The sequence below is a fragment of the Pleurodeles waltl genome, chromosome 3_1 (assembly GCF_031143425.1).
Source record: "Pleurodeles waltl isolate 20211129_DDA chromosome 3_1, aPleWal1.hap1.20221129, whole genome shotgun sequence".
Lineage (NCBI taxonomy): Eukaryota > Metazoa > Chordata > Amphibia > Caudata > Salamandridae > Pleurodeles > Pleurodeles waltl.
In genome coordinates, this window is record NC_090440.1 from 258,222,895 (window position 1) to 258,237,145 (window position 14,251).

Sequence of the window (14,251 nt, forward strand, 5' to 3'; positions counted from 1 at the left end):
GTGAAATAGCAGTATTCAGATAAGCAAAATGTCAGAAAAAGCAAAACACTCCAAAAGGAAATTACAACAGCTTTGGCAGGAGATGAGACGCCATAAAGATGGAATGTGTATCAGATGCATCCGGCTATCAAATTAGGCTCCAAACACGAAAGCAACACTAAAGTAATTATAAAGTACACAAAAACACTGGGACTGTAGGAAACTGGCTTGTGTGCAGATGTGCTCCTTGTAAAACAGCAAAATGCAGTCACTCAAAGCGAAGTTAACTAGTGGCTGAAGTACGCTGACCCAGTGTGTCATGCTGTATGCTGTAGTGGATGGAAGCAAAGTGTTAATAATACAACAGACCGATGGATGAAGAGAGCTGGCTAAAAGCCCCATATGTAAGTTTATCATACATATTGAAGTGTAAGGTGTCTTTACTAACACCAGAACTAAATATGGGTTTTTACACTGTAAAATATGTGAAAAATGTCCTAAGACACTGGTTGGAAATATAAAAAAACTTCCAGTGTCAAGTTTCTGGAGAAGTAAAACAAAACAAGCATATGTATATCCTTGCTTGAGAGTAGAAAAGGTAGCGGTCACACCTTTCAAGGTGCCAAAGGAGCGATCTGTCTTAAAATAAGTATTATCTGGTTTCACTTAGTGTTTTTCTTCCCTTTTAAAAGGGAGAATTCAAACAAAGCTTTTTAACCAAGCTGATTTGCTATGCCAGCTTGTATTAATAATTGAAGCTCTTAAAAATACAAATTATGTGCTACCACTAGACAGTTATCTGTTTAAGTGTAATTTTTTAAAGAGATATTTCTCTGCAAGAATAAGTTTCAGGATAATACATATATGCGGTGATTGTCACTATTTCAGGATTTTAATAAGGATGCCATGATGGAAACCTAAAAGGCTAGTGGTTTCTATGTGGATGTCCCTTTCATGAAAGCAATGATCCTTCAGGGTACCATTCTAATGCTGAAGAGGTTTTCAGTATCTGTTATCTGTGTTTCAGAGAACCCTTTGACAGATTTTATTCAGCACACCAGTGTCAGCATGGGAAGGGACTCTCCATTAGGTGAAGATGTGTTACTGCTCCAAATCTGCAGCCACAGGGTCAGCTCACTACTTATTGGTTCAGAGATCACTTATGGAGCCACGCAGAATAAAATGAATCCTCAATGATGTTGTTTTTAAATTCAGCGAATAGTGACTGCAGTGAAGGTCAGCTTATTTATAGATGACACAAAGACCTTACATATGGGTAATATCCAGAAGGAGGTTTTAAAAAAGAGAGGAGCAATGAATAGTGATTTAAGAAGCGGGAACTGGCATTCAAAGCTCCTATATACGAACTCATTAATTTAAGACTCAGAAAAGAGGGCACTACATGATAAGAGATGGGATTTAGAAAGTTGCTATATAAATGTCAAGGGGAGGAAATCTCATCTGGAGTACTGTGCCTAGATATAGTGGCTACAACACAAAAGGGATACAGTAAGATGAGAAGAACTCGCAAGATGAGCTAATGCAGGGCTGACCGACAGACTGCATGAAATTCACAATCACTAACATTATTTATTAGTACACTTGGACAAAAAAGGTGCACTTCTGTACAACATAACCACTTTAATAACGTGGTATGGGGATTCACTGAATTTTCACGCTTATTGCTGAGATCTGTATTTAACCTGTAGGTGATAGGTTATCATTCCAACCCTGCCAGAATCCTTCCAATGTCGATAAATTAAGTATTACTAAATGGAGTAATATTATTTATCTGTTATTTACAGTGCTAGGAAAAGGTGAAGCTCAGTCAACAGGCGATTAGCTCAATGTCTGATGTTAGGCCTTTCTTCAGTGATATATACAATCAGTGATTTTTAGCAATGGCCTGAAAGGCTCTTGATGCACTGTAGTAAATATCCATAAGCACTGCATCAACCATTGCAGCTACTAGATGGACGACTTAATTCAAGAAATAGAGCTTCAGTTTTCGTGTGGCATCCATTACAGAGCAGGTAAGCTGTGAGCACTTCTGCTCCATACCTTTAGTACGATAGGTTTGGGAAATCCAGGGATCCTCAAATTTGATAGTTGCAGAAGTGAAGCTGCTTCTCACTTTGTGGCTATCAGTCAGAGTTTAAGAGAGGCTGAAGGAAATATGTCATTATCAAATAATCTTTCAATTTGTTCTTCTTACTCTATCTACAACATTGTAACACTGATCAGATAACCTATGTCTGTCATACTAAGTAGCCATCCAAAATGTTCAGCGTCATATGGACATGCATGCCACCTGGGCATGCTTGTGGCTCATGTGCAGTTTTGTTCTATGCTTTCTGATTAAAACATTACTTTGATTATTAATATTTCAATATGTAGATGAATAGCACAACAACATTATGCAATGATAACTAGTCTATGTTTTATAGTTATTAGATCAGGAAGGGAGATACACCAAAGTAAATATTTAACTATTTACTATTGGAACATAGTATCAAAGGGGATTCTTATGCAGGATATTACTTGTGGTATTTTCTGAACCATGGACATGTGAAGGAAGTGTCAAGCACAAAGAAAACATGGGGAGTCACCTCTGTCTTACCAGCACAGGCATATGTATCTGCATGTAATCACCACGTTACTGAAAAAGAATTCAACACAATTCCAATATTTTCATTGTTAAGGTGAGTGGGTTACAAATAATCTGAAACCCAACTGAGCAAAGGTGCAAATTCAAAACAAGCATTCCCAATATCAAGCAGAAACGTTAGGAACTGATAGTATACTTATCATGTTATGTGTGTTAACCACTGATGTAAACCACTTAGTATGTAAAACAAGGCTACAAAAAAAAACATACCCAGTCCGGATCAGTGGGCTGCACAGTAACTCTGTAGTAGGTGACTTTGCCATCTTCCCTCTCCTGGATGATTATTTTATCCTTTGGAAACCTTTTAATCAGTTGGGTGATTTCTGTCTCCCTCAACTGCCTGGCAACTTCAGGAGTCATCTGACTCAACCTCATCTCTTCCTTGAGTACAGAAGGGCGACTATTGTGACTCTCTGATACTATTGGCTTGGCTTTTGGAGGTTCATGTCTTTTTACAGAGGAAGGTTGGCTGGGTAGTGGCTGCTCAGGGTGCCAGAATCGGCATTTGTTATCCATGGCACAGTAACCATTTGCAAAGTATCGGCATAACTTTGGAGCCCGTTGCTTTTTTGATTGAGCTTTTACTGGAGCACTTGCTGATGGCTGCAATGCTGGAGAGACATCAGCAGACGTGACCTCATTAGACTTGTCCACAGCACTACTTGTTGGGGTGCTCTCAGAGGATAATGAGGACCTTTGATGACCAGCATACTCTTGTTTCTGTGTAGGTCTTTTGGATGACGCCATCTGATCGGACTGTTGATGAAGGAACCGGCATCTTTTGCCAAATTGGCAGTACCTTCCCTGGGAATAGAAGCGACATAATCTTTGACCAGAGTGGACATTCTCTACTGTACACTGAGCTTGGTTTGCAGAACTCGTACTATCACGTACTGGATGAGGTTGAGGGGAAGGCTGTTGAATAACTTCCATTGTAAGCTGAAAATAAAAAAAATAAAAATGCATTTTTTGTAGAAGCATCAATCTAGGTAAACAATGCATTAGCTAGCTAGTCACTAATTGATGCAAGGATATATATAAATATACATATATAAATATATGAACAAGGCTACGGCTGAAACGCGTTGGGAGGAAGTCTTTTGTGTTATTATATATATATATCAAAAGTATCTATAGTCAGATAAGGCTTGATGTACTGTCCAAGAAGATTTTGGAAGAATCAGCAGGGTAAAGCGAGGTTGAACCATTCCATGTTATTGAATTAAATTAAAAAAGGCAACCTTTGAACATAGCACAGTAATGGCAAATTGCCAGCTTACACTAAAGGACAGCACCAACACTTTATTAAATTAAAGTAAAGGTTTTTGGAAGAGGTTCTCTTCTAATCACATCCAGTAATGCCATCAAATAGTAGACTTTGAATGCCAAAAACAGTAATGAAATAATATTGACCTAGGTTTCCGAGTGGATTCATCCATCAGGAAAGTGTTCGTGCAGTGGGCACATCAAAGCAAAAACTGAAGAATTAAAAAAAGCGAAATTTCACTAAGTGAAGGATGCGATTTCTGAGCATATGAACATTTTTAGTCTTTGTATTCTCAAGGACCCCTACTTACTCAGTAATGGTGTAGTCATTCAATAAGAACTAATTTTAATGGCAACATATTATATTGTAAAGAAAAAGCGCGTTAGAAAAGGGTTCATTTAGGAGAATCACATTAATCACTAATCAGGAAACATGAGCAGCAATTACAAAAAAAAAGGTAGCAGAAGCGGCTGGAGGAAGTTGTCATGCCATTACGCAGTTTGCCATTAGAGGTGGCCATGGCCAAGCCTAAAGCTGAAGCAGGAGCCGCGGTGACTGCAGCTGCCCCTCTGCCATCCCAGATCATGGACCACAGCTGTTGGATGAGGGGTGGGGAACTGGCAACATGGTTACAGGCAGAGGAGGACGACCTAGCTCTGCCTATTGTCCGAGTTGCGGCCCGCGTCTTAGTTTTCATAGTGCCGTGGGGCAGCCTGGGAAGTTAAGGGGTCAGCTACTCGGCCAGTTACCCTTCCGCTGTCCCTAGAAAACCACATCTTCGGCTGTGATTGGGGAGATGGCATCCAGGTACCCAGGAAGTTCCACTCACCACTGCGCAATAACAGCGCTTCAATTAAGGTTCTAGTGAGTCTCAGCTAGCCCCAATTGAGGAGGTAAGGAGAAGAGGGGGGTGTAAATAGAGGCGGGAGTGAGGCTGGAGTGAGGTGCGAGACAGTGTGAGCATATGCATCAGGCAGATCTACCGTGCCAACCGTAAACGACCGGCATTAGGCCGGTGCAGCTTGCTTATACGGGGGGGTTCCCCTTACACCGCCTCCATTTTGTCCTGCTGTGTTGGTACATGTGACAGCAGGAAGCCAGGAGCAGCCTCTCAGATATAGCCTCACATTTATTTCACCAGCCTGCTTACAGTTTTTGAGTACTCGACAGGCACTTAGGTTCCAAAGGCATCAAAGGCTTTTTTCAGTGTCTTTATATCCCTTCCCTGTAGCCACACGACAGCATCTTCCTACTAGGGAAGGTGAGATGGTGCTAACTCTCCAAGTCTGCTGGTTGTTAAGGCCTCTCAATAGGCCCGCAGCGGATGTTCCCACAGCGCTGTCTTGGGCCAAGATAAGGACATACTATTGAAGGCTAGGATAACTTAGGGCAACTGAGAGTATCATGCGATCTGTTAATGTGCACGGGGTCAGTAGACCAGACTGCAGAAGCAACAAGGGGCGATGCTAAAACAAAAACAAAAATCATAACATAGACACGCTCAAAGACAAGCTGAGGCAGGGAGAGACTGTCATCAACTCCCTGATCCAGTATTACCTCACCTGCTGCAATGAAATTAAGAATTACAGACTTTTTAAAGCTTGTCATAAACATTAATAGTATGCCATTGCTGCAACCCCCGGCTTGCCTATCGGTGGACACAAGCAAGCTAATAAGCTACCTAAGATCTTCAATCATCTAGTGATGGAGGGCCTTAGCCCGGTAAATAGGTGGTCATTCATTGTGAAAGCCGTAGTGCATTCAACTGGTTTGAGTTCATCGCTCTCCGTGAATGCGGGTGGGCCTGAGGTTCCTCATGAAGGGGCACTGCAGTAATTTGAGGAAGGAGGTATTTCTGTAAATCGAGGCAACTTCTTCAAGTAATTTCCATCACGTCTTCACAACAACAGCACTGACCATGGGGAGGTCATTGATACAGTAGCGGCTGACGAGCCAGCTAATTTGCTCCTGCTACAGGAGCTGGAATCGATCCTTCTCTGCCCCTTTGGACCACCTGAGTTGAGCCTGAGCATGACTAAACAAGAGAGAGACTGTGGGGGATTATAATCATTTGCTCATTCCCATAAAGTTACCTTTTGCTAAATCGCCTTTACCACCAGAGCAAATATCCCACGCTTACCTGGAATAATTCCCTTGATTCAATCCAAAGGAACTATTTGGGAATCACCTCTTAGTTGCCTAGGCCTATGCAACGCAGGGATGATGGCGCTGCTGTGAAGCTCAAAAGTATGCCCCAAAGAGTAGGATTTGCCACACTGGAGGTTGAAAGCAAAAGCGATGGGTAAACTGACAGTAATGCCTACCCTGCTTCTCCAATGGCACCACTTTGGGACTCTCTTCTACATGAATTGGACACAATTTCGTCGGCCCTTAAATTTCTCTCCATGACCAGTTACCACTCTTGCTTGTGTTCAACTACACATGATATCCTAGCCTATGTCCTGACCATTCTCTCTGTTATACTGGAGGAAGTCAAAGGCACCAGTCTCTGGCATGAACATTTTCCCCTCGTATGTGAAGCATGACGGAGTCCACATCAGAGGTGCAAACATTTGTTTCAACACATACAATCTCCCCTTTCAATGGTAAGGGATCATGGAGTTCTTATGAGGCAGCTCAGCAATGTTCCATCTCATCCTAAGCCTACAGGCTCTGCCCCACTGTTTACTGGGCTGCCTAACCAGGCGCATTATGCATCTCCTGCACCTTAAAGGACGCTCTCAAATAGTGAAAGAAAATGGGAGAGGAAAGTGAGAAAGAACCACAGTAACCAAGCTAGCCATCTCAGAGCTAATACATCTGACCAACATCAAAGTACCATGGTTCGGGTCACAACAACAGCCATTCCAGCACCTTCTTTTACTGAGAAAACACAACTAAAGGAAAAGCAGATTTACCCTATTTTCCAACCAACTCTTGCACCTAAGGCATTTCAACTGCCATTTGGATGGACAAATGCAACCAAGAGTCAACTTTTAACCCACAGGCTTCTTCTCAGTTTTGCTCAACCTCCCATCCTGATCCACCAACTATTTTGCGGCTCCCCTTTTTTCGGAAAAGCCAATAGCACCCTCTCTACTTCCTGTTAGACCTCATGACAATTCCATCATTCCCACAGAAGGTGCTGTGTCAAACACCTAGCAAGTTGACTATAATCATGTCAACACGGAGGGAGCACTCAAGTATCCACCAACAGGACCAGCATTATGGTGCTTGCCTTAAAGGGATTAGTAGTTGGATCCCTTTGTGGCACAGATGCTGCGGTTTCACCGCCCCTGCTTCAGAACCCACGGCTTAAGCCAGTGAACTTGGACTATCCAACTAATAGTGACTTTGAGACCCATGATGGGGCCACTGAGCTGTATACTGGTGTGGCAACATCAGCTGGCCCGCAGTTTAATAGCAGTCCCCGCCTACAGAAAAAAGAAACTAGTGTTGGTTCCCAGCTAGAAATCCAAAGGCAATCATGACATCCTCAAACAGAGCGCAATACTCAAACTGATTGGCACCTTAGTGGGTCTAGAACATATAGAAAGATGGCACCGAAGCACACAACAAAGTTCAACTAATTCTGATGAATACACAGTTCCATAAAGTATCAGCAGTAGAGATAACCAAATCTTTTTTTAAATATTCTTCACGTTTTCTCCAAATCTCAGTATTATGTACAACACATCTACGAAACGGCAGCCGACGTGTGTTTCATCTACAAAACTTTATCAAGGCGTATAGGTTGATGTACAATCCTATATCCAAGCAGTGCTCCATACAAGAATACAGGCAAAAAATAGTATATCTGTTGTTCAGTCCCAACGAACGAGTTACTTACCTTCGGTAACGACTTTTCTGGTGGATACATTAGCTACCTGTGGATTCCTCACCTCATGAATACTCCCATGGCGCCAGCATTTGACGGAAATCTTCTTACTAGTCTCTGCACGTCGACGAGGACGTCACTCTAGCCCACGCGACGCCGTCTGACGTCATACAGGCAATAAGAAGTCCTCGCCGACGTGCCGATGACAGTACCAACATTTTTTACGTGCATGAGAATAATAATAATAACCCAATGCAATGAAAGAGCAAAGCAACATCTCTTAATATTGTAAATCACACAACATTGCAATAAAATAGCTGTAGATTTAATATAACCTTTTTTTTTTTTTTTTTTTTAAACAAATAAATATATTTATACATACGAATCATGTATATACCCAATATATATATAGATTTATATATACATATACACATATATACAAATATCATACATGCAAAATGTATTGCAACTTTGAAGACCAAAAGGAGCACACTCAAGGATTGCTTGGAGAGACCAAAAAGGCAACGGGGAGGCGGGTGGGACCGTGAGGAATCCACAGGTAGCTAATGTATCCACCAGAAAAGTCGTTACCGAAGGTAAGTAACTCGTTCTTCTGATGGATACAACTACCTGTGGATTCCTCACCTCATGAATAGAGTCCCAAAGCAGTACCACGCCCGGCGGTGGGTGCCTAAATGGTCAAACCAAGAAATCCTGCAGCACTGACCGTGCAAAATGACCGTCCCTTCTGACCTCAGAGTCCAAACAGTAATGTTTCACAAAAGTGTGAAGGGACGACCAAGTTGCGGCCTTGCAGATGTCAACCACAGGAACACCCCTGGCCAAGGCCGAAGAGGCCGACTTAGCTCTGGTGGAGTGAGCTCTAATGCCCTCAGGCGGATCCTTCTTTGCCAAAGAGTAACAGATTTTAATGCAAAGAACAACCCACCTGGAGAGTGTTCTCTTGTGGACTGCCTTTCCTCTCCTCTTGCCCACGTATCCGACAAACAGCTGATCCTCCAGCCTGATATCCTTCATTCTGTCGATATAGAAGCTCAACGCCCTTTTTGGGTCCAGGCGATGTAGTCTTTCTTCCTCCTTTGAAGGATGAGGCGGAGGATAAAACGTGGACAAAGTGATTGTCTGAGCCAAATGGAAGGGTGAAACAACCTTCGGAAGGAAAGCAGCCTTGGTCCTCAACACCACCTTATCCCCATAAAACGTTATATAAGGGGGTTTAACCGATAAGGCCTGCAACTCGCTCACTCTCCTTGCAGATGTTATAGCTACCAGGAATACTGTTTTAATAACCAAATACCTTAAGGGGCAAGAATGCATAGGCTCAAAAGGGGACCCCATAAGGAAAGTCAGGACCAAGGACAAATCCCATTGAGGCATAACGAATGGTTTTGGAGGATATTGATTCAGAAGACCTTTCAAGAATCTGAGAACAATAGGGGATTTAAATAACGATGGTTGGTCTGGAAGACAAATGAAGGCTGACAAGGCCGACAAATAACCCTTAATGGTAGCTACTGCACAACCTTTCTGCGCTAGAGACAGTGCAAAAGACAAAACATGTGACAGATGAGCATGTAAGGGATCAATCTGTCTCTCTCCACACCACATAACAAATTTAGACCACCTATTAGCGTAGATAGATTTAGTGGAGTGTCGCCTGGCCGCTAAGATAACATCCACTACATCAGGCGGGAGAGAGAAGGAACTCAGGTTGCCCCGTTCAATCTCCAAGCATGTAGGTGCAGACTCTGGAGGTTGGGGTGTAAAACCTGCCCCTGCGACTGCGAGAGGAGGTCTGCCCTGAGAGGGAGACGGAGCGGAGGGCACAGTGAGAGTTGGAGAAGGTCGGAGTACCATACCCTCCTTGGCCAATCCGGAGCTATTAAGATGACTTGGGCCCGGTCTTGGCGAATTTTCCTCAACACTCGAGGAATCAAGGGTATGGGGGGAAACGCGTAAAGCAACTGGTCGCACCAGGTTATCTGAAACGCGTCCCCCAACGCTCCCTGCATCGGATACTGGAGGCTGCAGAATAACGGGCAATGCGCGTTCTCCCGAGTGGCAAACAGATCTATCCGAGGAAACCCCCACATCTGGAAGATTAAACAGACTTGATCTGGATGGAGACGCCACTCGTGGTCTGCCGAGAATTGGCGACTGAGACTGTCCGCACGTACATTCAAGACCCCGGCCAGATGATTTGCCACCAAGCAAATCTGATGGTCCTTTGCCCAGGACCATAGCCGAAGAGCTTCTCTGCAGAGAAGGTACGACCCTACTCCTCCCTGTTTGTTTATGTACCACATCGTGGTAGTATTGTCCGTCAGGACCTGTACCGACTGACCACGAAGGGATGGGAGGAAGGCCTTGAGAGCCAAACGTACAGCCCGTAACTCCAACAGATTGATATGAAACACCTGTTCCTCTGGAGACCAAAGCCCTTTGATCTCCAGATCCCCCAGATGAGCTCCCCATCCTAGGGTGGAGGCATCCGTTATTACCGTGGCCACTGGTGGCGACTGCGCGAACGGCTTCCCCTGTGAAAGATTGTTGCCCGCAATCCACCACTTCAATTCCACAGCAGCATCTCTGGAGATCTTGACAGTACCTTCTAAATCTCCCTTGTGTTGAGACCACTGCCTTCGGAGGCACCACTGAAGAGCCCTCATGTGCCAGCGAGCATGCGTGACCAACAGAATGCAGGAGGCGAACAGACCGAGCAGACGAAGGACCTTGAGGACTGGAACTACCGCTCCATTTCGAAACATTGGAACCAATTCCTGAATATCTTGAATCCGCTGAGGCGGAGGAAAGGCTCGACTCAATGTTGTATCCAGTACTGCCCCTATGAACAGGAGGCGCTGAGAGGGCTCCAGGTGAGATTTGGGCACGTTCACCGAAAAGCCCAGGTCGAACAACAACTGGGTTGTTGACTGCAGATGATGCGACACAAGCTCCGGGGACTTGGCTTTGATCAACCAGTCGTCCAAGTAAGGGAATACTGCTATCCCCTTCCTTCTGAGCTCCGCCGCAACCACTGACATCACCTTTGTGAAGACTCGAGGTGCTGAAGTAAGACCAAACGGGAGGACCGCAAACTGATAGTGCTGCGACCCTACCACAAACCGGAGATACTTCCTGTGCGACTTGAGTATCGGGATATGAAAGTAAGCATCCTGCAAGTCGACAGACACCATCCAATCTTCCTTGTTCAACGCCAAAAGCACCTGTGCTAGGGTCAGCATCTTGAACTTTTCCTGTTTGAGGAACCAATTCAAGATCCTCAGATCCAGGATTGGTCTCAACTGACCATCCTTTTTGGGAATCAGGAAGTATCTTGAGTAACAACCTCGACCCTTTTCCTGCTCTGGGACCAACTCTACCGCGCCCTTTGAAAGGAGGACTTGAACCTCCTGTTCTAGCAACAGGAGGTGTTCTTCTGAACAATAAGATGGGCGGGGCGGGATGAGGGGCGGGAACTCCCGAAAGGGAAGGGCGTAGCCTTTTCCCACAATGCCGAGAACCCAAGTGTCCGTTGTGATAGACCTCCACTTGTGGAGAAAACGCTGTAATCTTCCCCCTACAGGAGAGGAGTGAGTGGGAAACGGTGGAAGCCTAAGGCTGCTTCCCCTGCTGCACCCCTCCAGAGGACGAGGAAGAGGCAGAGTGCTGTTGAGAGGCTCCTCTGGTACGGACCCCACCCCTCCCCCTCCCTCTAAATGACCTATAGGGGAGGGAAGAGGCGGGTTGCTGGAACCTCCCCCGAAAGGAAGAGGAATAAGAGCCACGCCCAAATCCCCGAAACCTCCTGAAAATTCTAGAAGAGGCAGAGGAAGAAGGAGCTTGCAGTCCTAACGATTTGGCTGTGGCTCTGCTCTCCTTAAATCGTTCCAAGGCCGAATCTGCCTTGGCTCCAAACAGTCTGTCCCCATCAAACGGGAGGTCCAGCAGGGTCGACTGCACATCCGCAGAGAACCCTGAGTTTCGGAGCCAGGCCTGTCTTCTTGCCACCACAGCCGTGCCCATCGCCCTGGCCACCGAGTCGGTCGTGTCCAGCCCAGACTGGATAATCTGGGTCGCGGCAGCCTGGGCGTCCGAGACCACATCCAAAAGACCCTGGGGAAGCTCCGTGAATGAAGACGAAATATCATCCATCAGCGCATGGATGTACCTCCCCAGAATGCACGTGGCGTTGGTGGCCTTCAACGCCAAACTGCATGCCGAAAATATTTTCTTGGACTGCGCATCCAGTTTCTTGGAGTCTCTGTCTCCAGGCACCGTCGGGAAGGAACCAGGCGCTGACTTTGAGGAACAGGAGGCTTGCACCACCAAGCTCTCCGGCGTAGGGTGTCTAGAGAGAAAGCCAGGGTCAGATGGTGCAGCTCGATACCTCCTGGCCACAGCCCTATGAACGGCCGAGGAAGACACCGGCTTCTTCCACACCTCCAACACCGGATCCAGCAAAGCCTCATTAAATGGCAAGAGAGGCTCAGCTGCAGCAGAGGCCGGATGCAATACCTCTGTCAGCAAATTCTGCTTTGCCTCTGCCACCGGCAAAGGCAGGTCCAAAAAGCTCGCTGCCTTCCTCACCACAGCATGAAAGGAAGCAGCCTCCTCCGTATATTCCCCTGGAGATGAAAGGTCCCACTCAGGGGAAGTGTCCAGCCCACTGGCTGTATCCAGACCATGCAGTCCGTCTCCAGAGTCCTCAATCTCTCCCTCCTCTAGGACTCGCTGGTACTCTTGCTCTTCTAAAAGACGGAGAGCACGCCTCCTCGAATGAAGTCTCTCCTCGATACGCGGAGTCGACATGGCCTCCGCCGACGTCGAAGAACGGCGCCGATCTCCAGAAGCATCTGACGCCGCGTCCGGCGCCACAGGCAGCTTCGGCGCCGAGGCAGGAGCCGGAGGACGAGGTCTTGGAGCCGATGGACCAACCGGAGTCACAGGGCAAAATCCTGACTTCGACGGAGGGGCAACCTCCGGGGCCGAAACATCCGAAGCCACCGGAGCGGCCACCGACGCCGGCACCGGCGCCGAGCCCACATTCCCAAAAGGGAGAAAGGGCATAAAGGGTGCCGGCCGAAGAGGCGCAGGATCACCCAACGAAAAGGCCAAGGGCCCCGAAGGACCAGCCGGAGCAGCTCCTGGAGCCATCTGCTGAAAGATGGTATACATCGCATTAAGAAACGCGGTACTATCGGCTCCAGGAGTGGGAAAAGCCGGATACTGGGGTGCCTGGATCGAAGGCGACCCCGACGCCGGCCTCGACGTCTGCGACGCCGGAGAAAACACAAGAGGCTGCACCACCTCAATCACTGACGCCTGACCAGGTGAAGTCGGTGACGCCGGAGAGGGCAACGGCGTCGATGGATGCGGCGTGACCGTGGGGCTGACCTCCCAAGTCCTCCGACGCCGAGCCGAAGGTGACCTCGAATGAGACTCCTTGCTGGAGTGACGTCGTGAGTCTCTACGGCGCCGGGAGTCTCGATGACGCCGGTGAGACCTTGGCGAAGAAGACTTCTTATGATGTTTCTCCTTCTTCTTTGACTTTGCCATGAATAACTTGGCCTCGCGCTCTTTGAGGGCCTTCGGATTCATGTGTTGACATGAATCGCAAGTCGAGACGTCGTGGTCGGAGCTCAAACACCATAGACAGTCGGAGTGAGGATCTGTAACTGACATCTTGCCCCCACACTCTCGACAGGGCTTGAAACCCGACTTCCTCTGAGACATTGTTACCGCAGAGAAGACTACGCAGCAGACAATACACTGTAACCACGAAGGTAACAGTAACTCCCTCGAAGATAACCGTTTCGAATGCACGGAAAAAAGGGAACTGTCATCGGCACGTCGGCGAGGACTTCTTATTGCCTGTATGACGTCAGACGGCGTCGCGTGGGCTAGAGTGACGTCCTCGTCGACGTGCAGAGACTAGTAAGAAGATTTCCATCAAATGCTGGCGCCATGGGAGTATTCATGAGGTGAGGAATCCACAGGTAGTTGTATCCATCAGAAACAATGTACATGCTGAGTCCAACCTAGAGACAATGTAGTAGTTAAAGCCGTGATACGCCTCAAGCCTAAATTCCGTTGCAGTGACAGTTTGTGACCAGTTGGAACTTTTGGCACCACTGGTCTCAAATGCAGGGGTGTTGAATTCCTATAGCCCAATGCCCAGGACATATTGTTTGAAGTCAAGGACAGCAAGTTCTCAAGTTTATTTTGTCCTTGGGACAAGTAGGCCCAACACCCTGCAGCACAAACCCTTGGCTGCCAATTTACAGTACTACATTAAAGAGTAGGGAAAGGAATTTGGTTTGGGTTGAGACAATGTGCCCATACGTTCATGCTTTTCGAAATTGTATTTAAGGTTCATTAATACAAAGCCTTTATTACTAGGGCGAGAGTTCTAAATAAATGTTGTAAGCTCAGACTGCACTACTGATACTGGTTCCAGTAAAAAAAAGTGTACACA

The 14,251-nt window shown here is 46.5% G+C and overlaps 1 protein-coding gene across 1 annotated transcript in view; it reads right to left on the reverse strand.

The window, feature by feature from the left end:
- The window catches only part of LOC138284012 (uncharacterized), a 367,741-nt gene that overhangs the window by 292,584 nt on the left and 60,906 nt on the right, over positions 1 to 14,251 (reverse strand). Inside the window, exon 2 of the mRNA XM_069222348.1 lies at positions 2,858 to 3,586. Within this exon, the coding sequence (XP_069078449.1) occupies positions 2,858 to 3,580 (723 nt within the window). The 5' untranslated portion in view covers positions 3,581 to 3,586. The remainder of the gene's footprint in view (positions 1 to 2,857; positions 3,587 to 14,251) is intronic.